Source organism: Xylocopa sonorina, chromosome 17 (genome assembly GCF_050948175.1).
Source record: "Xylocopa sonorina isolate GNS202 chromosome 17, iyXylSono1_principal, whole genome shotgun sequence".
In the NCBI taxonomy this organism is placed as follows: Eukaryota; Metazoa; Arthropoda; class Insecta; order Hymenoptera; family Apidae; genus Xylocopa; species Xylocopa sonorina.
The window spans coordinates 5346513-5367013 of record NC_135209.1 but is presented as its reverse complement, the minus strand read 5'-3'; the positions used below and the strand labels follow the sequence as shown (position 1 = coordinate 5367013).

At 37.2% G+C, this 20501-nt stretch overlaps 5 protein-coding genes across 6 annotated transcripts; 3 read left to right on the top strand and 2 right to left on the bottom strand.

Moving 5' to 3' along the window:
* The first annotated feature begins 77 nt into the window (after window positions 1-77).
* On the top strand, window positions 78-11596 carry LOC143431320 (FIGNL1-interacting regulator of recombination and mitosis). Its single transcript, XM_076907956.1, has 13 exons — window positions 78-229; window positions 7541-7636; window positions 7710-7856; window positions 7960-8180; window positions 8378-8535; window positions 8704-8897; window positions 9249-9394; window positions 9468-9594; window positions 9685-9850; window positions 9956-10187; window positions 10282-10609; window positions 10678-10878; window positions 10973-11596. Exons 2-13 carry the CDS (start codon window positions 7547-7549, stop codon window positions 11591-11593), a joined length of 2631 nt encoding a protein of 876 aa, XP_076764071.1. The 5' UTR covers window positions 78-229; window positions 7541-7546; the 3' UTR covers window positions 11594-11596.
* LOC143431186 (uncharacterized) lies at window positions 1050-5876 on the bottom strand. Its single transcript, XM_076907743.1, has 7 exons — window positions 5650-5876; window positions 4343-5530; window positions 3900-4236; window positions 2309-2633; window positions 1692-1815; window positions 1440-1600; window positions 1050-1318 (listed from the first exon to the last, which is right to left on the bottom strand). The coding sequence occupies exons 1-7, from the start codon at window positions 5833-5835 to the stop codon at window positions 1258-1260; spliced, it is 2382 nt and encodes a 793-aa protein (XP_076763858.1). The 5' UTR covers window positions 5836-5876; the 3' UTR covers window positions 1050-1257.
* Window positions 11597-13156: 1560 nt separating the features above from the next.
* Window positions 13157-15028, top strand: Cglr1 (cGAS-like receptor 1). Its single transcript, XM_076907742.1, has 9 exons — window positions 13157-13288; window positions 13389-13559; window positions 13638-13735; window positions 13799-14057; window positions 14178-14333; window positions 14400-14525; window positions 14591-14777; window positions 14856-14915; window positions 14982-15028. Exons 1-9 carry the CDS (start codon window positions 13157-13159, stop codon window positions 15026-15028), a joined length of 1236 nt encoding a protein of 411 aa, XP_076763857.1.
* Window positions 15029-15243: 215 nt separating this feature from the next.
* LOC143431322 (uncharacterized) lies at window positions 15244-16460 on the bottom strand. Its single transcript, XM_076907958.1, has 3 exons — window positions 16225-16460; window positions 15946-16112; window positions 15244-15874 (listed from the first exon to the last, which is right to left on the bottom strand). The coding sequence occupies exons 1-3, from the start codon at window positions 16430-16432 to the stop codon at window positions 15287-15289; spliced, it is 963 nt and encodes a 320-aa protein (XP_076764073.1). The 5' UTR covers window positions 16433-16460; the 3' UTR covers window positions 15244-15286.
* Window positions 16461-17289: 829 nt separating this feature from the next.
* Window positions 17290-20442, top strand: Ida (anaphase promoting complex subunit 5 ida). Of its 2 annotated transcripts, XM_076907819.1 has the most exons (11): window positions 17290-17441; window positions 17582-17631; window positions 17775-18154; window positions 18239-18392; window positions 18461-18642; window positions 18710-18823; window positions 18924-19053; window positions 19147-19449; window positions 19523-19644; window positions 19718-19985; window positions 20073-20442. In XM_076907819.1, the coding sequence occupies exons 1-11, from the start codon at window positions 17321-17323 to the stop codon at window positions 20439-20441; spliced, it is 2193 nt and encodes a 730-aa protein (XP_076763934.1). In that variant the 5' UTR covers window positions 17290-17320; the 3' UTR covers window position 20442. The 2 variants fall into 2 exon arrangements, with proteins under 2 accessions (XP_076763934.1, XP_076763935.1); XM_076907820.1 differs by lacking the exon at window positions 17582-17631 and having other exon boundaries at window positions 17315-17441.
* The last annotated feature ends 59 nt before the right edge of the window (window positions 20443-20501 follow it).

The following is a 20501-nucleotide window of genomic DNA, read 5'->3' as shown; positions in this document are numbered from 1 at the left end:
TTTCATTTAGTGTTTCCACCACCTACATGCGTTGTTGTGTACCGTACAAAAAGCTAACCAATATCTTCTAAGTTGACAATCAGTTTGTAAAAATGTACGACGCAATGGCGTACATTGACATTTTGACTCCCACCAAAAAATATGTAATATTATTTTTCAAATCGTATTTCTTTCGCAGACATATTATTGATTAAACTTGTTGCTATCATTAAACGATACAAAAGGTAACGTCATTCAAATACTCAAAAGATTCGTTTATTTATGAATTCCATCTTAGTTATTTGCATATTGATATTAAGTGAAAATGCTGCTAATAACAATTTTAAGTATTTTATTTAACTATGCATTGTCATACAAAGGAATGAGTCATAGATATTGTATAAATATTTTATACACGAATCTAATAATTAACTTTTAAGTGTTTTAAGCCGCAGACAGATAACATACATATGTTAACCCTCTATTGCCATTTACAACCCTCGTTTACTTTGTTCAAAGTCTTTCTTTTTATGTTTACTCTCTCATCGGCCCCCAAACGGCCATTTTTGTCCTACATGTGGCATCACCATTGAACATCAATCTTGGCTGTTGAAATGTTCATGGGGTTTCTCTTATGTATTTTAGTTTTGTGCAATAATCTTTTCGCTATGTACTAATTTTGTTTTATTAAATATCATGTTCTGATATTATCTCTAAAACATCGTTGTATATCTATGTATGTTAATAAATATTCTAAAAAATAGGCACTCGGCGTATATGTACGTATACATCTAAAATTCGAAGGAACCAATTCGGATATTTTGTTCGGTAAAGAGGTAAGACATATAATATGTAAATATGTAAGTACAAGTTGTGACAGTTTAATTCTGTTAACAATTAGGTAGCGTCACTCATGTAGTAATTTCATCTTAACCACATTTGTAACTGTAGCGTTTATACATATTTTAACTAATACTTGTATAAATGTCAACTGTACGGAACTATTTACAGTTAGTTAGTAGTTACCTCTTGTGAAAACAATAAAAATCTAATTCAGTAAAAGGGTCACAATTTGTACTTACACAATTTGAGTGGAACTAATTCTAATTCAAGCTTATTTTAGATTGTACGAATGAATAATTAACTATGAAATCATACCATAATATTCATGATAATATAGGGATCTTCAACTTTGAGTAGCAGCAACTATAAAATTATAGCACATACTCTTCGTAAATTAACTTATAAGGAAAGAGCTTTCAATGATTGTACTTTTTGTTACAAGTTTTGCAAGAGTTCCCTTTGCCTTAATCGATATTCTGTTGGCGTAAGCATACCCCTGAAAAGTATTAATAATTTTTTAAATTTAAGTTTCTTAAAAATAGTCATGTGGAAAGGAAGGGTAATTGTTCAAATGCAAGTTTAGAGCATCAATTATTAAATATTATTCACATTCAAACCTTAAAACCGTATCAAAGGAGACACAAACGCCTTTGTCACACATTTTTCTGTAAAGATGCCAACATTCTTTCTCTTTGTTGGACTGAAAATGTGGTTCCATAGGTGTAGATTGATCATGTTGAACAGTGACCTTTGAGGGCGATGTAAACGTAGATTTTATCTGCCAATGTTATAAATTATTATCCAATAATTTTAATGATACCTGTGCATATAAATCTATCATATATTGGACAGTAAAATATTTGTATTACATTTTCAGGTGAATTATTCGTGAACGTTTTAGTTTGTTGCACAGGAACTTCGATTTTCTGCGAGATAATTCTCGGCGATTCGTGTATTTTCATTTTTGACGAGATCACTTGTTTCTCCATTCCACTGCAATACAAGTTAGTTGAAAGTTTTTTATTTTTAATCCTTTTTGTAAAGTTTAATCTATTTCTGTTATTCTGTTATATTTTGTGCATTAAACAGATATTGCTATCAATTTTCTATTACGAAGACCTCCGTTAAATCGTTTAGGAAGTAGTCGAATTATTATAGACTACATTCCTTAGAAACATGCATTCGATTAGATATTTCTTTTTATTACACAAGTTAAAGCATAACAGATAACTGTAATGATGCTGAAGTATGCAAATATTTGTTTATATTCTCTGCTCAATATTCTCCAAACCTGACCTTTTATCGACAATAAAAAGCTACCGCTGCATTATTATGTGAGCAACCCTTTGATAAATATCGTGATTCGAAGGAGACTAGTTTAGTAATATTTAGAGTCTAACAGTTGTTACTCGTGTTACGTTTCTCTTCAAAATCGAACCCAACGAAGAACCAAAAATGAAATTTTATTCCATATTCGCATACATACGATCGCGTTGGCGTGTTGCGCGTTTTCAATAGCTTTCGTTTTTTGTCGTGTAAGTCACCGATAGGCACGGCCAGGCATCTCTTTTCACGATCGGTCAATGGGACGTCGAGCGGCTCTTCTACATCGTGAATTAATGTTAGAACAGGCAGACCTAAACCGACTACGTCCGTCCTCCAAGACGACGTTTCCTCGTTCACCAGGCTGGCACCGTTTCCACGCTGGTTAACGATCGTGAGCCGCGGTTGAGTCACCTTTTTCTCCTCCTTCGGCGAGGGTTGTCGTTCTTTCGGTAAATCCTCGTCAAAGGAGTCGTTCTGAAAGGAAACTGCGCAACATTTTCGTTTCATCGACAATTTAAACACGACATCATCAACTACTCTATATTTTTAACTTCATTTTTGCGAAAGTTTTTGCGAAACGTGCTTGAAATGTGTCTGAACTTTGTTCAAATAATTCAGAATTGTGAATTTGAAATGTTTTCGAACGATGAAGAGTCACGATATGTTCGTAACAATGCGCGTTCATCCAATCGTTTCCATTTGAATACGATCGCGTTTTTACGTGATAGATATTGTTAGATTTTATAACTGATTCAATCGAATCAAGGTAACATTGACCTGGGGAATTCTTCGCAATACTTTACCGAAAGCTGGGCCAAACGATGAGTTAATGTAGTATGATCCTTGGAAGTATACGTATATTTACCTTGCAAACAATCATTCTTAGAAGTTCGATCGTTAAACCGTATCGGGGTTTAACCCATCGATAAAGGTGCAATTATTAAAATCCGATCACGCGGCAAGTTTCAATGGAATATTTTGCTTCAGGGTCAGTGGCGTAATACGAAGAGAAGAAGTTTGGTCGATTTAACGTGTTCGATACTCTTATTGTTCTCAAAGGTTTCATGTCGTTGCACGATAGGAGTTCTGTTTGATTAGATACGGTATACATATTAAAAGTATTAAGTTCGCTACATATTAGGACGATTCTACGGATTCGAATCAAGTATGGAAGGTATTGAATTGCTTGTAAGAATTTTCTCTGATGGAAGATGATAGACAAACAAATAACGAAGACAACGCGAGTGGAATGCAACCGGAGAAAACACTGATAATTTCCGATTGAATATATATGTATATCTTCTCCCTTTCATCTTCTCCCTTTATCAAATCTTTCGCGTGAAAGAATTTGCTAAAGTTTGCGAAAGATCCCGTTGAGATTCCGTGCGGGTAATGAACAAAAAGTTAACACCGCGTTTCGTACGCGTTCCTCTTCTTCTACTTGAAGACAATGCGAAATGGCGGAGTTGGATTTCGAAATATTCCGCGGTATGCGCAGCTCGCGTGTCTTGCGTCGCTTCTAATTACATTACTCGTTCAATTATCATTCCATGTTCGCCTTTACACGCGTATTTACGTTATTAAAATCGTGCGCGTTATTCCACTCCGTCATTTGCACTATCTTGCAATACTCTGATCTAATCTTATATTAAGAGTTTTTAAAAGTTTAGCTATTGATTAGAAATTGAATACAACTGAACTTGTAAGAAATCTCCAAGAAGTTCCATTTATTGCCTGAAATTAGTAGGTACCTGATTTGATGGGTTTTCTAGCTGAACTCAGAGCTGAATTGATAGACGTTTTTATGATCGACGTGGTGGGCAATTTGCTGCGCAACTCGTCGATCAACTTATTGTCCCTGGGTGAATTCTCGGTATCGCTATCGCTATCTGCGGAGCTGACAAGAGATACCATTGTAACGATGTCCATCGTCCTGAAATCAATCGTGTTTCTTGTACGACCAGCTGATCTGTTCCGCGATTTCCCATCTTCATCGGTCTTGCAAGCACCGTTGCCCCAAAACCGTTTTCTCGCGCTTCTTGAACGTCTTTTCAATTGCGCCGATCTGATAGATCGTCTTGGTGATACCTGCTACGTTTGTTCGAATTAAACACTGTTTTTAAGCGAACTAATGGCTGGTGGAGTAGTTTCGATTCATATTCACTTCGTGGAGTTTCTTAGAAAACAGTTATACCTTGGAGGAAGCCGTATCTTCGCAATCCACGTTCGGTTTTTCTTGATTACTGGTTTTCCCCGACGCTAACGATGCGTCAAGTACAATGTTAACTTGAACACGATTGTTGACCGATGTAGACTCTGGACAACGTTGCGGCGGTGCAGAGCTAGTCCTTCGTGATTTCTGATCATATTTCTGATTTTCCATCTTTTCCGTTTTCTTCAACGGTGCACTTTTCTCGTTCGCCGAGCTGCATCGCGTTTCTGGCGAATTCCTCAAGCACGTCGCTTTATCGTTTACGAAATTAGTTTTATTCTCAACTATAGAGCTCGTTGACGCAGTCCTCTTAATGGGTGAATGCATTTCTTTACTCTCAATCTTTTGCGTTACGTTCTTCTCGCTAACCGTGTTACATTTCAACTCAAAATTATTCCTTCCGTTGGCGACGCATGTTTTGTTTTCGATAATTGCTCGATCTGGAGAATATTTATCCATGTCAGTGTTACGGTTTTCCGCTGATTTCTGCGATGCTTTCCTCGCCGACAGTGAATTCCATCTGAACTCCGTTGGAGACCTAATTGGGTCGAGGAAGGCTTGATTGGTGCCACTGTGAAAACTCGCACGCTTTCGTTGGGCTGACGAAAAATCCATCTTCGACACTTTTGCAACTTCCAGGGTCGAGTTGTCAGTTTTGATCGATGGCAATGTTGTAGATGGAACGCGAGAATTTAAACAGTCGACGTTTGATTTCCTCGGCTCCTTTAACGTCGTTTCAGTAAGAGAATTTTGTGACAAAACTTGCGTCGATTTTTTACAAATAATTTCCTCGACTTCTTTCTCGTTGCTTTCGTTCTGCGTCGTTACATTACAGTCATCGCTAGATTCATCCGTGTTTCGTACAGGAGACGGCGGGTTGGTAATCGTAGTAGAATTCGACATGACAGAGTCGCATCTTTCGTCCAGAGTTCCACGAGCCAGAAAAATACTAATGTTTGCCTTGTTCTCTTCGCGATGCTTCCAAGCGAGCCTCAGCCTCTCAGCTAGTTCCTGTCTTGAATAAAGAATCGTCGGTTTCTCGAGCCCCATGAAAACTTTCGACCTCGGAATGGTTGGTTTCGATCGTCCAGGAATTTGATGAGCCACCACTTCAACTTGTTCGAGCTCTTCCTCAGTTTTCTGACGATTCTGCTTCCAGGCAACGCGAACCTGAAATTCGCCAATTTTTAACGTAGGATCGAGTACTTATTAATTTGGGGAAGCAATAACCATCTTTTCTTTCCGTTATGTAAGGAGGAAGGTAGGTAAAGTGTCGAGGAAGTCGATACCTTTGGTCTTTCAGGACCGGGTTTAGCGCTTGTCCCGCGTTTGCCACGTGCAAGCGGGCTCGCGCTGATCTGCAACGATTTCTCATCTTCCGCTGATCTTTGTCGCCTAATCTGTTGCCGACGGGGTGCAGGTGGTTGCAGGGAGAACTGTCTCAGTGGTCTGACCGATTTTTCGGACCGCGACATTCCGATGCTGGCGATCGTCACTGAGAATACATTCTACAACGATCTTAAAGAAAATGCGATTTCTAATATTTCAAATATTTCTGATTAGGGAACGAATTACATTAGGAAATGAATACTTACTCTACGCGTTTACAATTAACACGTACGATCGGAACGCAAGCACGATGGAAGTTGGTACATCGTGGTAGTGGCGCGAGCTAACGCCGACTGACTAACTTCATCCATTGCCCTCTGACGCGATCGTTCACCACCACTGCCATTTCACCGATTCACCTTCGTGTTACCCGCCTGCGGCCAGCAATCAGTGCCCGTGCGCACTAACACACCCTTCTTTCCATCCTCCTAACGGCGAAGAAGGGGTGGTTGAACGATGTATCGCCCGCTTTAATTCGAACGACGCCCAAGACACTACCACACTCGTCTTTTCGATCACAACACACTGTCAGAGCAATGCCTAGGGTGGTCGAACTCACCCCACGTACGCTAACTCGACATGCATTGCCCTCTCATTTGCGATCAAGCGGCGTAAGGCAAGCCACTCGTGGGACACCCTGCCAATAGCGGTGGGTGCTCCGTCAATTAACTTCACCTATTCTATTTTGCAATTTTCCAGACGTAACATACTAATTTTCTAGTTTCGAAAGATATGGCTGCAAATCTGACCAATTCCAACCCTTTTCCTATGATAATTTATACGGTTGAAGATGGAATCTAACGTAATTCATTTTCTCCCCATAACTTTTTAATAATAATATCATTATTCTTTTAATAATATCTATCATTCTAGTCAGACTTGTCGTGAAATTCCTGTTATCGAGGAAGAGCCACCGGCTCGATGTCATTGCATCGAGGTGTTGCAAGGTCCAATTTTACGGATACATGTCATCCGTTTGGCCAACTCGAAATTCAACCTGGCAGTCACCCGGTATTATTGATCAAAACTTTGCCTATCATCTGACAGCTTGTTGTCCGGAGTTACCATGGTATCGACGATCATTCCAATCCGTTCCTCTCATTCGTCTCTTTCTTGCTCTCGCCCTATCGTCCGCGAAGTCACCCTCCACCGTTTCCAGGAGGATTTAAACTGAAAACTTTCGCCCCGGAACTCGGCCACGTCGAATCGCCGAAAATTAAGAGAATCCGCCCATTATAGCGCTTCCAGCCTTAATTGCCCCTCTTATCAGCGACTTCGACGTGGCTTGGCCCAGGGATGGGCAACCCCAATGGATAATTCACTCATCGATTCTGTGAATCGTATCCTTTACATATCCTCCTGTTATGTATCCGTATTCTTACTCATCGTTGACTGGGAACACCGCGCTGCCTAGATTTTATTAATCGTATGGCCACTGTAATTCTTTTCTTAACTTCTTAAAGAAGTAGTCGGTTTTTACAATTCTATAACTCGAGTTTGTCCATCCCTGTTCTAGAGGAACGGCTGTCTATCGTACTCGATCGAGGCTGGAAAGTTCGACTTGCGGGGCTTGCCAAGAAATTTTCGAGGCCCCGTTTCGCGATCGAGCCGTCTCATCGCGATTGATGGACGCTTGATTTACCCGCGACACGAGAAACGGAATTATAAATTATTTCGCCAAACCGTTTCGCTTCGTCCACGATTTTCTTCCATATCTGATATCTGATATACGCGATGAAGTAACATTCTTACTTTTCTGTATAAATTTTTTAAATTATTGCACAGTGTTAGAAAGAAATGGCAGACGAGAGTTCCTTCACCGCTTTACTGGAGGATTCTTTTTCCGACAACGACAAGAGTATCGAGGATTACTCGTCCAAGTTAAAAATATCCTTTACAACTTCTTTACGTACCGAATGAATTACGTTTACGTGTTTTTTCTTAACGCAACAACGTCCACGATGCATTGGAGAAATTGATCGACAGTTACGACACAGAATCGTTACAGCAGACTCTGCGGCAATGTTTGTCGTTATGTCCAGACAACTTATTGGATGAGAAGATTTTTAATGAAACGCTCCCCTTTGCTTATCGCCTTCTAACGGAGGTAAATAAATGTGGCAAATTCTTATTGCATAGGAAGCGATATCAATTTGAAGTTTTCAGTGAGGAACATCAATCGTAATCTTTGTATTAATTCTCGTTCCAAGGTTTTCAAGCGGATTGGCGAATCGGTGAACGGAAATGTGACACGAGATACGGTGCAGAATGTGCAACGACAATTGCTTTTGTGTCACGTATTGTTGGATGTGTGGGAGAAAAGTATGGAACGTGCATTGAAATTAAATAAAACATCCGCCAATGATCTTAAACACGTACTGGAGAACGTTCTTCTTGCGATTAGATTAATATTCGAGCACTGTCGAGCAAGGTGAGATTGACATACGAAAACTCGATCACGCACGATGTTTTTTTACTTTCTGATGTTCCTACACGATATTATAATTATCTATACACGTAGGAAATGAACTCACTTTGTTGAACTACTTAATGGTATATTATGTTTAACTTGTAAATGCACCGAACTGTTTCCACACGATGAAAGACGAAAGTTCTCTTTCTGTACAGTAAAAAATTGTATGGTACTTTATTCGAGGACGTATCGGAGGAATTAACGAATCTTTTTCGTAAAGCGAAAACGATCTTGAACCTATTCCTGACCACTTTAGACGATGTAATAGCCTTCGACACGGATACGGAATCGGAAACGGAGCTGTTGATAAAAGGTGAGCGATCCTATTATGCCTTAACGATTCTTTAACCCGAACCATCTTTATCTCTATCGGCTACGTAAAGCAGGGAAAGAAGATACCGTTGCTCTATTCAGTTTCTTATTTTTTCGTTATTATTTTCTAAGAGAATTCCTTCTTCTTTCTTTTTTAAATTGTTATTAGTGATCGATTCGATCGGCTTGCTCGCTACAATCGCACACGAGTTGGACCTGAAAACATTCGTAGAGACCTCGAAAGTATTTGGAAAATTAGCGATCGCACATCAACATTCCGTAAAACGAGCCAACTCTACGAGCGTTACTTCCCATCTTGGACAGTTGACGAAAGATGTATGTTCAATGCTTTCATTTTGCGAGGTACGTTTTAAAGACATGTTTAAAGATGATTAGAGACGAAAGAAAGCTTCATAGATGAACTTATCTCTATTAGGTTTCTCTTACAGAGAATCGTTTGCCGTCTAATCAATGTTTTCAAACATTTCTTGCAACATTATTTCTTGCAACTCTTATCGAGTATCATATATCTTAAACCAATCACATTTCTATTCTTAGAAATGATTCATGTAATGACGTCCTTTCCCAGTTTCAACAATTTTGAATTATTTTAAAATAAAATACAACTACTTGTTCTTTAAATTTTAATCGTCTTATATTCGTAACGTCTTCAGCATTTTTCATAATTGTTTGTGTAATTGTTCATTCGTTTAGAATTCGTCTGATCGGATCGAGGAAAGGAAGATTAAAGTTATCGGCCACTCGTTAAAAATTTTGGACAGATTATTTGCAACCTACTGTTCATATGTAAATAACGAAATTCTTCAGTACGCGATAGAACTTTTGCAGAAAATGCACAGGTATACAATTATTTGTTCTTTTTCTATTCTTTTTCACTTGAGATTCATGTATATTGTTCTTTCCAACAATTAGGTGTTCTCCATTGTGTTTGAAAAACTCTCAGATTAACGACAAGTCAATCGAACTAATAAATGTTCACATCTCGAGAGGATCAGAGCCATTTTTAAATACCGTTTTCAAATCTTGCGATTTCAAACAGGTTCGTTTATTACAATCGGCTGTCAAGTCGACTTAATTTCTCTTAGTAAAGAATGTTTTCAATTTATTCAATACTTCTGAAGTATTTCAGGCTTTCTTCGAGTATGAAAATCAAACGAATAATGATAAATTAGGTCACCATTTGTTGGCAATTAGTATCATGAAAAAATTAATTGGCATGCCATACGAGCATAATTGTAAATGGACATTAGGTGCCGAATCGATCATCGATACTGCCATAACTAATATTAATCATTGTGAGTATCTTCGCTACTGTGTGTCGTTTAGTATCCACTACACATTTTTTTAAAAATTAAACTTGGTAAAATTTATTTAATTTTGATCGCTGTGTCTTGAAAAAGTACAAGAAGAGATTTGTGTGGATCAAGTGAGATTACCAGGTGTACATGACATTGGGGAGAGATCGAGACCCGCTGCGTTATACGAGGCAACATTGGTACCAATCTATGGCTTGATCAGTCAAATTCCTGCAGAAGGATTTCATGCAGTGGAACTGATTTTGCTGAAGCATTTGTTGAGCGACCAACTTTGGAGTTCTTTGCTTAGCGCAGATATTTGGTGCTTCATTGGCCGGTGTGTACATCGCGTAGATGTCTACTTGAAGCACTGGCACTAGAATCTTACAATTAGACTCATCTTTTGCACAACGTAGTATTTTATTTTTCAGCATTGGTTCATCGGAACTTTGCGCGAGTCACGTGAAATATCTGTTAAGAGTTTATGCTGCTCTAATGAAGCGCGACAACAGTCTCGAAGTCGTTATGCTGAAGAGCCTAATCGGAAGGCTGTACAATTTACTTTCGGAGGAAACGAAACACTCTCTCATAACGGAACTCGATGATCTCGAAAAACTATCCTGGATACCTGTCGCGCGATATTTGCCATCGAAAACGAAATTGTTCTTGCAAAATCGTTTAGCGTGCATGTTAAATAAGATTCCTAACACATTCTTGGAACTGCAACGTCATCCTACAATACGGAATTGGAATTATATTGTAAGTTACATTCGAATATATGGAAAATTGGTTTTCAATCGATTTTATTCTTCTTCTTGCTATAAAAGACAATGCTGTTGACGTTGGTTGGAAAGCTTAACTACGCCTGTGAGAAAAATATCGTTGATATTCTATCAGAAATATGGAACTGTATCGCACGTACAATAGAAGTTTTCGAAGGCAGACAACTGAATATACTGTCGGAGTTCATATCGAATCTATTTAGCGCTACGCTGCCCGAGAGCATTGAAGACGATACCTTTTCATTGGTACGCTTTTTAACTTTACTTTTTAACTAACTCATAATAATTTAACATATGATGGTAATGGAATTTGTGTACAATAGTATTCACACAATTTCAGATTCTGGAAGCGGTTCTAACGTCATTCTTGTGGTTCCCGCCGCTCGTAAAAGCGACTGCGTCGCATTATTTAAGAAACAATGTTAACTCTTTTAATAGTTGCGGTATTAAAACTATAAATACGTTGGCCGAGTTTAATTGTCGACTTCTACAGGATGAGAATCCATGGGTACGGGAAGAGGCTCTTGAATCGTTCGATCATGTAGCTCACATGTGTCCGAACGAGGAGCTGGTAACTAAAATGGCAGCTACGGTTACGAAGAAATCATCGTTAAGCGATTTTTTGCCGGCCTATCTCTCTGGGACGAGTTATTACGAGCTTCAGAGCTTTCTGGATATTCGACTCTACTTGCAGCACGTGGCGAGACGTTGTCAAAACATCTGTCATATTTGCTACAGTTACGAAGATTCTCAAAGAGATGAGAAGCTTGCTAAATTGGAAATTCAATCTGTCGATAGTTCCGATGAAATCCCGTCTTGGAGCGATATCGATGAACACGTGAGCAAGATATGTGACGAACTGAACGATATTTTGAAAAAAGACACCAGTATAGGGAGCCACGTTTTGCGAAGATTACGATTAATTTGCGCAAAGGTTTTGGACTCGACTGAATTTAAATAAGCATTATTTTAACATATTTTTTATAATGTTTATAATGTATAATAAAGACATTTTTCATTTATGTTGCACGTTCTAAGATTAAAGCAGGTTGTATCGTATATACTTTTGCGTATACTTCTAAAATTAGTTTAATAGTCATTTAAGCGTTTGTACATACAGTATACTTATAGTATAGCTATAGTAGTAACTCGCCATACTAAGTAGTCTCCATGTTAAGTCTCTATATTTCGCCTTTTTGCACACTTTTTGACTCCTGCAAGTCCTTAACCCTTTGCACTCCGCTGTCCCCTCTCAGGGGACATCGTATTTCTAGCATATCACTCGGATGTCCCCTCTCAGGGGACATTCAAGTTTATTAGTGATTACGGGGAATTGAGTTATTTCAGCGCAACTTTTTGGGACATGCATGTTTCCCTGTAGCTTTTTCTTGAAATGACACCAGAAATCAAATCAAAATACCGTAAAATTACTAAGATATATACAAGAAATGTCAGCGGGTTTTGTGTCAGACGAGAACGTGAGAGGCGTGCTCACGACGATCCGAGCACTTCTCGGTGCCACTTGAAAAGAGCGATGAGGGGAGTTTTTAGAAGAAAGGTCGGTATGCGAACATAGCACGCACTATATAGTAAGATTTATAATTATAAATAAACAAATCTAAATCTGGAGGAAAAGATTTCTAAAGCTAAGCTCAGTCTAGTTTGAAGCTTCGAGCAGTACACATAGATCTAACGAGTGAGAAAATCGAAAAAGTGATTCTTTTCTTAGTGAATGACATTCCTGAATGACAATCAGTGACACGCCACAAGTTTGTCATAACACTAATTGACCAATTGAGGGGCGATTTTCGTGTGTCGAGAACGCGTCCATCCACATCTTCTGCGGACAATAAAATGGACAACAAATTACATATTCCCAATATGGGACAAAGAAAACGAGACTGTGTTATGTGCTCTAACAGGAAAACACCTGGTGGCAGGCGTCAAACAAATTATTATTGTGAAACATGCACTAATCAGCCTGCAATGCATATTGGGGAGTGTTTCAAAATTTATCAAACTATACAAAATTATAAACAATAAAATATTGATTTTTTGCAAATATACATTCCTCGATCTCAACCAATTCATTTAAGCCCAATATCATTATAATACGTTATTTAGTTTCAAAATTATAACAAATAATACGAGGGTCTGTAAATGTTCGATTCTGCCGCAAAGTGGCGCTGAGTAGCTGATAGCCAGTGTCCAGAATCGTACGGAGTGCAAAGGGTTAAAAATATTTATACATACCGCAGCAAGTGCGATAAACGTCTGATAAGGCTGAAGAAATGGTGATGTGATGTATATGCTCTTCTTTATATGTATAACTGTATAGATACATATATATATATATATGTATAAAGAACAGGTTAGTCGTGGATTGGAATAGTGAAGCACAGTAGCGCACGTGAATTCATTCGTCATTGTACGTCTGTATTGCGTTGTTTTATATTTTTTATTAGTTTAGCAATTTGTATAAATATAAAAGGGTATACTTTAACATAATCATTCGTATATGCAGATGGAGTTTCAGATAGAGAATAAAGAATTAAAGAAATATCTTTATAATGATACTATATTTAATATAATAAACAGTGAGTTCATATCATTAGAAGATGGAGAAATGAAGGACACAAATAAGTACTTATTGGCGGTATATTTAATTTATATGTAAAAGCATGGACATTAATTATTTCAAAGTGCAAAAATTAAAGTATACTGATTTTTTTTGCTATTACTATTTAATTCGACAGGTAATAGAAGCCCTATTAGCACGCATGAGATTACAGGATACATTATTTTGTAAAACATACAAGCACATTACTTTCTGCGGTAGCTACTATAAGAATACAAAAGTTGGTCAGCCAAATGAATTTGATTTAAATATTGTTTTCGATCTTCCTATTGATTATATTACTATAGATGTAAGAATTTTTGTAATTAATAGAAGAAATATTAGTGATATCATGTAAATATATATTTTTTCTTTCGTTTCTTTTTAGTTTTCTTCAACACGACCAGCTTTTGTTCAACTAAATGTAATTGATTCACATGTATATAATCTACCAAAACATAATGGCCTCACAGAGCAGGAAAAAAGGTTAGAAATAAATTATAATTATTAAGCACAAAATATAGAGTTAAATATTATTATATTGTTTAGAGTTTTCAGCACTCTGATCTCTAATGGTTTTCTGGATCCAAATAAATTTCGTAGCTGGTTTGAAGGAATCCTATACAAAGTTTATAATAAACTACCAATGTTTGGAAATAAGCATATATTAAATGTATCATGTAACAAACTGTGCTTTCATGCTGCACTGAACATAAAGAAAAGTGGTCCTGCATTTACATTAATGATAAATATTTTGAAGAAGAATAAAAACATTGATGTTGATTTAGTACCTACGCTAAAATTTGATGTAACTGAGATTTGCAAGTTTATTTCAAATTTCAACAAACTTCAAAATGTTATTTTCTTAATTTATTGTACTTTACTTAGAGAAACATATTTATATATTACAAGTATTTTTTGTATTTAGTGCCGAAATAGAAAGTGCTTTGCAATTCCAGTACCTGTATGTGATAAAGATGGTGGCTTAGCTAGAGATCAACATTGGAGACTTTCTTTTTGTCTTCAAGAAAATGAAATCCTTAAAAAATATGGTCGTGTGAAACCTATTATACGTCAAATGAAGGTGACCCAATGAATCGTTTCACTTCTAATGCCACAAAATGCTTTTATAACATTACTGTGTTTCCAGAAATTAAGAGATACACAAAATTGGAAAAGTATAGCTAGTTATTACATAGAAACATTATTTTACAACAAATTGACAGAGTTGGAACCAAATTTAAACAAAATACCTGCCACATTTTTTTTCTTTATTGTATGTAACACATTTTATAGACACGCATAAAGTTTATAAAGCATTGCTTATTTGCTACTTTTCAGATGCTTATGGAGCTATATAAAGCTTGTGCAGAACATGAGATAAGATATTTTTGGAATAAAGATTATAATTTATTAGAAAAAATTGGAAAAATTGAAATGCAGAATATAAGTTACCGCTTAAAATGCATAATAAAGAATATCGAGCGAAAGATAATAACAAATGAGTTGATATTAGCAACCTACATTTGTAAGTTACGTTTTTAAAATTATTTGATAACAAAATTTTTCAGACTTCCCGATATAAAATAGTTTTCTCTACTTTCAGTAAACTCTGAGGAATTTTCATTGTTAAAGAGGATATATAAGGGTCAGGAAGATGTTGAATGTACGTACTAAGATAGCATAATAAACTATAATAAATGCAATAAATATATTTGCAATAATTTTGTAGGTGAGGAGGAAGAACAACCGAGCCAATGGCAATGTATACTTCTTTGATCGTGTATTATATTGTATAAATTTATAAAATATACATATTGATTTTAAAAATTGTTAACATCTTTTTGATGTCCTATTTTTATATTTTTAATAGAATTTAAAATATTTGTAAACAAAACAGTTACTTAATGGATATTGATTATTTAATTAATATACGAATTATTTTCCACTTTTATATTTAATTTTTAAAATAAAGTGAAATAGAATTGCACTACAACAAGTAATGATAAAATATTCATTGGTATAATACAATTGCCATCATTTGGTATAATTGATTAAAGGCACTGCTTTTTTATCAGCCCATTCAACAAAAAAGTTTCCTAACTGAATAGCACAACGTATCATACCTAAGCAATCTCCTTCCGCGCTATGTGCATTATCAAGATCAGTACCTAAAATATGTTTATGAACGGTGCTTAACTTAAAATTAGTCGGTGAACTATTTGTAAAATATAATTTTCTCCTCGCAATAACTGTATTTCTTTTCTGAAAATTTTTATCATAATATTGTGGCTTAATGAGACGATTTTCTGGCGTTTTTTCATTGATTTCTTGCATTCTTTTGCAGTATATATTCAGTGTATTATCAGAACAAGATACAATCTTTTCATTCCGATGGGCAGGAAGATCGTCTTTGTTGGGTTCATCGGATCTTGTTCTCATAACAGAGTCTAGCGCATCTGATAACAGTTGATCACAACTGTCGTTCAATAAAGCGTTAATATCACCAGCTGGACAGTTGGAACTAGTGGTTGGTTTAACTGTGTCCGATTGAATTTTTTTAGACAAAAAAAATTGTTGGATCAAATGGTACATATCGATGCTTAAAATATTTTCACTGAAACTCTTTAAAGGAAAATTTATGTTAATTTTCAATATCGCGCAGTCGTATCCTGATAGAAAAACGATATAAATACCTTGCTAATACTTTTAAATTCTGATAAAAGTATCGGATAGTCGAAAATATTACCATTGTAAGCTACAAAGCAAATCGGTGCTTTCTGTCGGTTTATAAAATGATTCACTAAATTGTATATCTCGCAATTAAAACACTGAACATCTTCTAAATTTTTATTTGACAAACCTAATGATAATACCCCCTTTTTTTAGTTACAAATTAAGACAAGAGTTTGTTTAAAGTAAAATTGGTGATTTCGATTCAAGTTATTCGTATCAAATAATTAGCAAAGAAATACCTGTTATCTTTTCAACCTTCTCAGAAATATTTATGCCTGGATTTAACAACAGAACAAGTTTCTGTAAAGTTCTCGGTATAATATCTGTAGTCTCGCATATAGCGGTCCTGGATACAGCGATTAAGGACATTTCTGTCACTTTCGGCATACGATTGTTTGCAATTAATCCTGTCGTCTCCAAGTCCAAAAATATAAATGTTTTTATCATTTTTAAAAAGAGCTTAGTACTAGAAAAGAATATCGAATGTACCTGACTCGATTCCTATTGTGAAAATAAAATTTCTATTACTAATTAAACAATTACCAATTTATTTACCTATTTAACAATAATAGATCAAGCCGTATACTCATCTATAAATAAGTATAAATGCTGCACAAGACCCCTGTTCGCATATTAAATAAGTACAACTTTTAACACCAGCCTTCATTAATTATAAATTTTTAATTAGTGTTATTCAACAAATTTCTCATATACTCAATTTTCTATTTCCCACTGTTTACAGTGACGAAACACTGACGCATAGTTTATAATTAACCGATTAACTAAATTAACCTCTAAAATCTCCATCGCTACTATCTACACAGTGTTGAAACCACTGGCACATCATCGGTAATGCACTGAACTACCGACCTCTTAGTGGCGCCATCTCTTAGGAGAACGCTCAAACTACTCGCCGATTAATTCGGCTGATCGTACGCTAAATGGTGCTGACAGTAGCAGCGTCAACGGACTGGTGGCGCCATCTCTTAGGAGAACGCTCAAACTACTCGCCGATTAATTCGGCTGATCGTACGCTATATGATGCTGACAGTAGCAGCGCCAACGGACTGGTGGCGCCATCTCTTAGGAGAACGCTGAAACTACTCGACGATTAGTTCGGGTTACTGGCCGCTAGATGGCGCCAGCAGGGCGGTGGCGCGCTGTCAGCGCCATCTAGCGGACCACTAGGGGAACTAATCGGCGAGTAGTTTCAGCACTTTTCGAAGAGATGGCGCCACCAGTCCGGCATGCCGGTAAATTTGAAATCTGTTTTACGTGCGGGATGTAAACTTTGTAGTTGTATTTGACGCGTGCTAGTCGACGTATTTAATCAGAATGTCGACGGATTTAATGAATATCGATGGAAATATAAAAAGAGTGCAAAAGGAAACTCTGACACCGTATAAAATAGCAACTGTAATTTTGATTAAAGAATACTGCAATGAGTCAACGAAGGGTAATTTACTGTCTTTACCAATACTATGATGTTAATTGGTTTTAATTCATATTCTGTTATTTTATTTTATTTTATTAATTAGAGAGCAGTGTAATTTCCGGTCGTACGGTTGCCTAAATAATATTTATGATTTATTGCAGCTATCGTAGAAAGGCGAGACTTTTGTTTAACTGCGTTGAAATTGATTCAGGTAAGCGTTTTAGCAATTGACAAAGCAGTTTCATTTGTTTCAGTGTAATTCAAGTATTTAACGGTATTACTCGAAGCATTGGTATTCAATTTTAAGTTAAATTCGTATCGGAAGATGGTTTTTTGATTCTTTTCCTGTTTCAGTCGCCCGATATGGAGCTGGATGCGCTCTTGAATATATTATATTCTCCCGAGTATGTTTTGCATCGGTTCGCGCATCAACTGGAAGTACAATTGAACGTATTGAAGGGAAAAGGAGTGGAGGGATTGTTAGATTTATTCGACAGTGTGGGTCGTTTGATGAAACCTACGTTGGATCATTCTCTTTCTTTACCCGCTCTGAATAAGAATTCTGTTCTCGGACTGTACATAAGAAGAGTTATAATCTTCTTCGAGAAACTGCCTTTCGACCAGGTCGTAGCTCTTTACGAAGCTTTAAGGAAATACCTCGATAGGAAAGCCAATACCTCGGAAGGTTCCGATATATCTATAGGATCCAAAACAGAGGAATCGTACTCCAACGAGTAAGCGTTCGTTCACCTACACAGTATCAACCTTATCGAGGACAGTAACGTATTGATAAAGTTTGTATATAAACTGTTTAATAGAATGAAAACAACATGGGGTGGAAGACAAGCTGAATTACTTGTCGCGCAGCAGGCGCACGCACTGCAGACGGACGAGCATAAAGCAATGTCCCCTGCGGAGCTACAAGTTCTCGTACGGCAGCTTTTAAGCTGCAGTCCTTATTACGCCGAAGCTGTGAGTACGATTCAGAAGATTTTAAAACCGTAATTGAGTACAGCTTCTCGCATTTCTTACTGTTTCAGCATTACTTGAGCTATTTAAACTGTTTGAGAGTAAACGAATACTGCGGAGCAATAGACAGCCTGTACCATTGTTTCGATAGGCTAGCACCTTTGGAAAATCGTTCAGCGCCTGAGGATAGATCCCGTATTTTCAGATACGCGGCTTTAAATTTAGCAGTTCTACACGCTCAGTTTAATCATAAGTATGTTTCTTCAGTTTTTCAACCTCTGAATAATCTCTCTTGTTCCTTTTCCCCTTTCTCTTTAAAGAGACGTAGCACAGGCTGCTTTAAAAGAAGCTATCATGATGGCTCAAGAAGCTGGAGACAATGTGTGTTTGCAGTTAGCTCATGCTTGGATGTATCATTTGACTAGCAGACAAAAGTGAGTTAGAATTTCTAAATATAAAGTAGATCATCACCACAGGAACGTTGCGTGGTCTTTCTTCGCATATCTTTGCGATAAAGTTTACGTACAATTACAGGGGTCCTCTTATAGAAAGATCAGTTGGGAAGGCGAGTATGTTGGGCATAACTCACACAACTGGTTTAGGTCTTATTGCGTATGCCCACAATTCTGCTTTGGAATCTAAGAGTCCATCGCAGGTGTTCGAGGTAAAAAGTTACCGTCGCGCTTCTATTTATTACTATTAGTTTCATACAGCTTCGCCCTGTAATTAAGCTGATCGTTTCAATGTTTCATTATAGACCCTGATGAAGTCTGACGTTCTAAACTGCCAACATTCCATGATAGACTTAATGTCGATGACGTATGCGGAAAAGTCCGCGTTATGGTCCTATTACGGTAAAACTGAGATGTCTTCGGTTTGCGCCCAGTTATTACTTTTGCATAACACAGGGGATAAAAAGCAGCATATGTTTAATGGGCCATCTACTTGTCAGGCAGTCGTTAATATAGCGAATATTTTAGTCGAATTTGGGGAGTATTCTTTGGTCGATGTGGTTCTTGCCCATGCAAAGGAGAGATTCCCCAATGAACCGTGTAACGAGGTACCATTTACCGATCGATATCATTTGCAGCCAAATAAATCGTGCGATGCAATTTTCAATATTCGTTTCGTAGATCTGGATGTTGAGCGAACAACTTTATGTATTCACGCAGTTAATGAGACAGGAAAAGTGGGGCGAGGCTGAAGCAATAGCCCAGAATATTTCAAGTTTAGATCCCTTGGAATGTAAATTTAGGTACAACTCCGATTTCGTTACGCGTTTGGCGCAACGAATTTTTCCCCTACTTTTAACAAATGTGAACGTTCAGGTTGGCGGAAGTTTGTTTAGAAAAGGGAGACTATCCGAGAGGTTTGGAATATATCGACGGTATCGAGAAGGACGAGGAGATAACATCTCAGAATAAAATACGAGCTATGATTCTTTTGAGCCAGATAATGTGCGCCTCTGTTTCACTGGAGTATGGTATCGCGGGAGTTAATTCATTGGTGCTTCTAAATACAGCTCTAGAATTGGCTGTGAAGAACCATTTATCGTATTACAAAGCACTAATTAAAATGCATCTTGCGAACGTTCAGGTAAGTTAATCGAGATATATATGTACAGCTGATACACTCCTCTCGTTGGATTAAACTTACCATGGATGTTAATAAACGATGTTCCAGTTAATAATGGGGATGTCAACGTTGGCGTTGAACTTGGTGGAAGAAGTAATTACTGAAATTTTAGCCCACGGAGGATATTACGATCAGGGTAGAGCGTTCGTTCTCTATGCGAAGTGTTTAGCCGCTACTGCACCAGCATGCAACAAGCCACGGAAGGAAGCAATTCTAGAAGCCATTAAAGCACTTTCCAAGGCGAAAAATTACTTCACTAAAGTCGAAGCATACGGAAGACTAAGGGCTGCTTTGTGCTTAGAATCCCTGCTGTGCCACGAGATCGATCTCAAAACTGAACGAAATCAATGTGCCTTCGAGTTTCGCCAACTAGATCAACAGCTTCTCACGAAATTAGATAACTTGTCTTTATATTAGAGATAGAACCAAGTAAAGCGTATGCGTTGTATTTATTCTTTTTGTACCAAGGAACGAAAC

What these genes read in the sequence shown, in the direction of transcription:
- LOC143431322 (XM_076907958.1), bottom strand. Translation starts at nt 16,432, where the DNA reads ATGATAAAAACATTTATATTTTTGGACTTGGAGACGACAGGATTAATT. An exon ending in GAAGGTTGAAAAGATAACAG is followed by an intron (nt 16,113 to 16,224) that starts GTATTTCTTTGC and finishes TATTATCATTAG; the next exon opens with GTTTGTCAAATAAAAATTTA. An exon ending in AATTTAAAAGTATTAGCAAG is followed by an intron (nt 15,875 to 15,945) that starts GTATTTATATCG and finishes TTTCCTTTAAAG; the next exon opens with AGTTTCAGTGAAAATATTTT.
- LOC143431320 (XM_076907956.1), top strand. Translation starts at nt 7,547, where the DNA reads ATGGCAGACGAGAGTTCCTTCACCGCTTTACTGGAGGATTCTTTTTCC. An exon ending in TTCGAGCACTGTCGAGCAAG is followed by an intron (nt 8,181 to 8,377) that starts GTGAGATTGACA and finishes CTTTCTGTACAG; the next exon opens with TAAAAAATTGTATGGTACTT. An exon ending in CTTTTGCAGAAAATGCACAG is followed by an intron (nt 9,395 to 9,467) that starts GTATACAATTAT and finishes TCCAACAATTAG; the next exon opens with GTGTTCTCCATTGTGTTTGA.
- Cglr1 (XM_076907742.1), top strand. Translation starts at nt 13,157, where the DNA reads ATGGAGTTTCAGATAGAGAATAAAGAATTAAAGAAATATCTTTATAAT. An exon ending in CTCACAGAGCAGGAAAAAAG is followed by an intron (nt 13,736 to 13,798) that starts GTTAGAAATAAA and finishes TATATTGTTTAG; the next exon opens with AGTTTTCAGCACTCTGATCT. An exon ending in CCACATTTTTTTTCTTTATT is followed by an intron (nt 14,526 to 14,590) that starts GTATGTAACACA and finishes GCTACTTTTCAG; the next exon opens with ATGCTTATGGAGCTATATAA.
- Ida (XM_076907819.1), top strand. Translation starts at nt 17,321, where the DNA reads ATGTCGACGGATTTAATGAATATCGATGGAAATATAAAAAGAGTGCAA. An exon ending in GTCCTTATTACGCCGAAGCT is followed by an intron (nt 18,393 to 18,460) that starts GTGAGTACGATT and finishes TTACTGTTTCAG; the next exon opens with CATTACTTGAGCTATTTAAA. An exon ending in CATTTGACTAGCAGACAAAA is followed by an intron (nt 18,824 to 18,923) that starts GTGAGTTAGAAT and finishes GTACAATTACAG; the next exon opens with GGGTCCTCTTATAGAAAGAT.
- LOC143431186 (XM_076907743.1), bottom strand. Translation starts at nt 5,835, where the DNA reads ATGTCGCGGTCCGAAAAATCGGTCAGACCACTGAGACAGTTCTCCCTG. An exon ending in CCGGTCCTGAAAGACCAAAG is followed by an intron (nt 5,531 to 5,649) that starts GTATCGACTTCC and finishes GGCGAATTTCAG; the next exon opens with GTTCGCGTTGCCTGGAAGCA. An exon ending in CGCAACACGCCAACGCGATC is followed by an intron (nt 1,816 to 2,308) that starts GTATGTATGCGA and finishes CTTGTATTGCAG; the next exon opens with TGGAATGGAGAAACAAGTGA.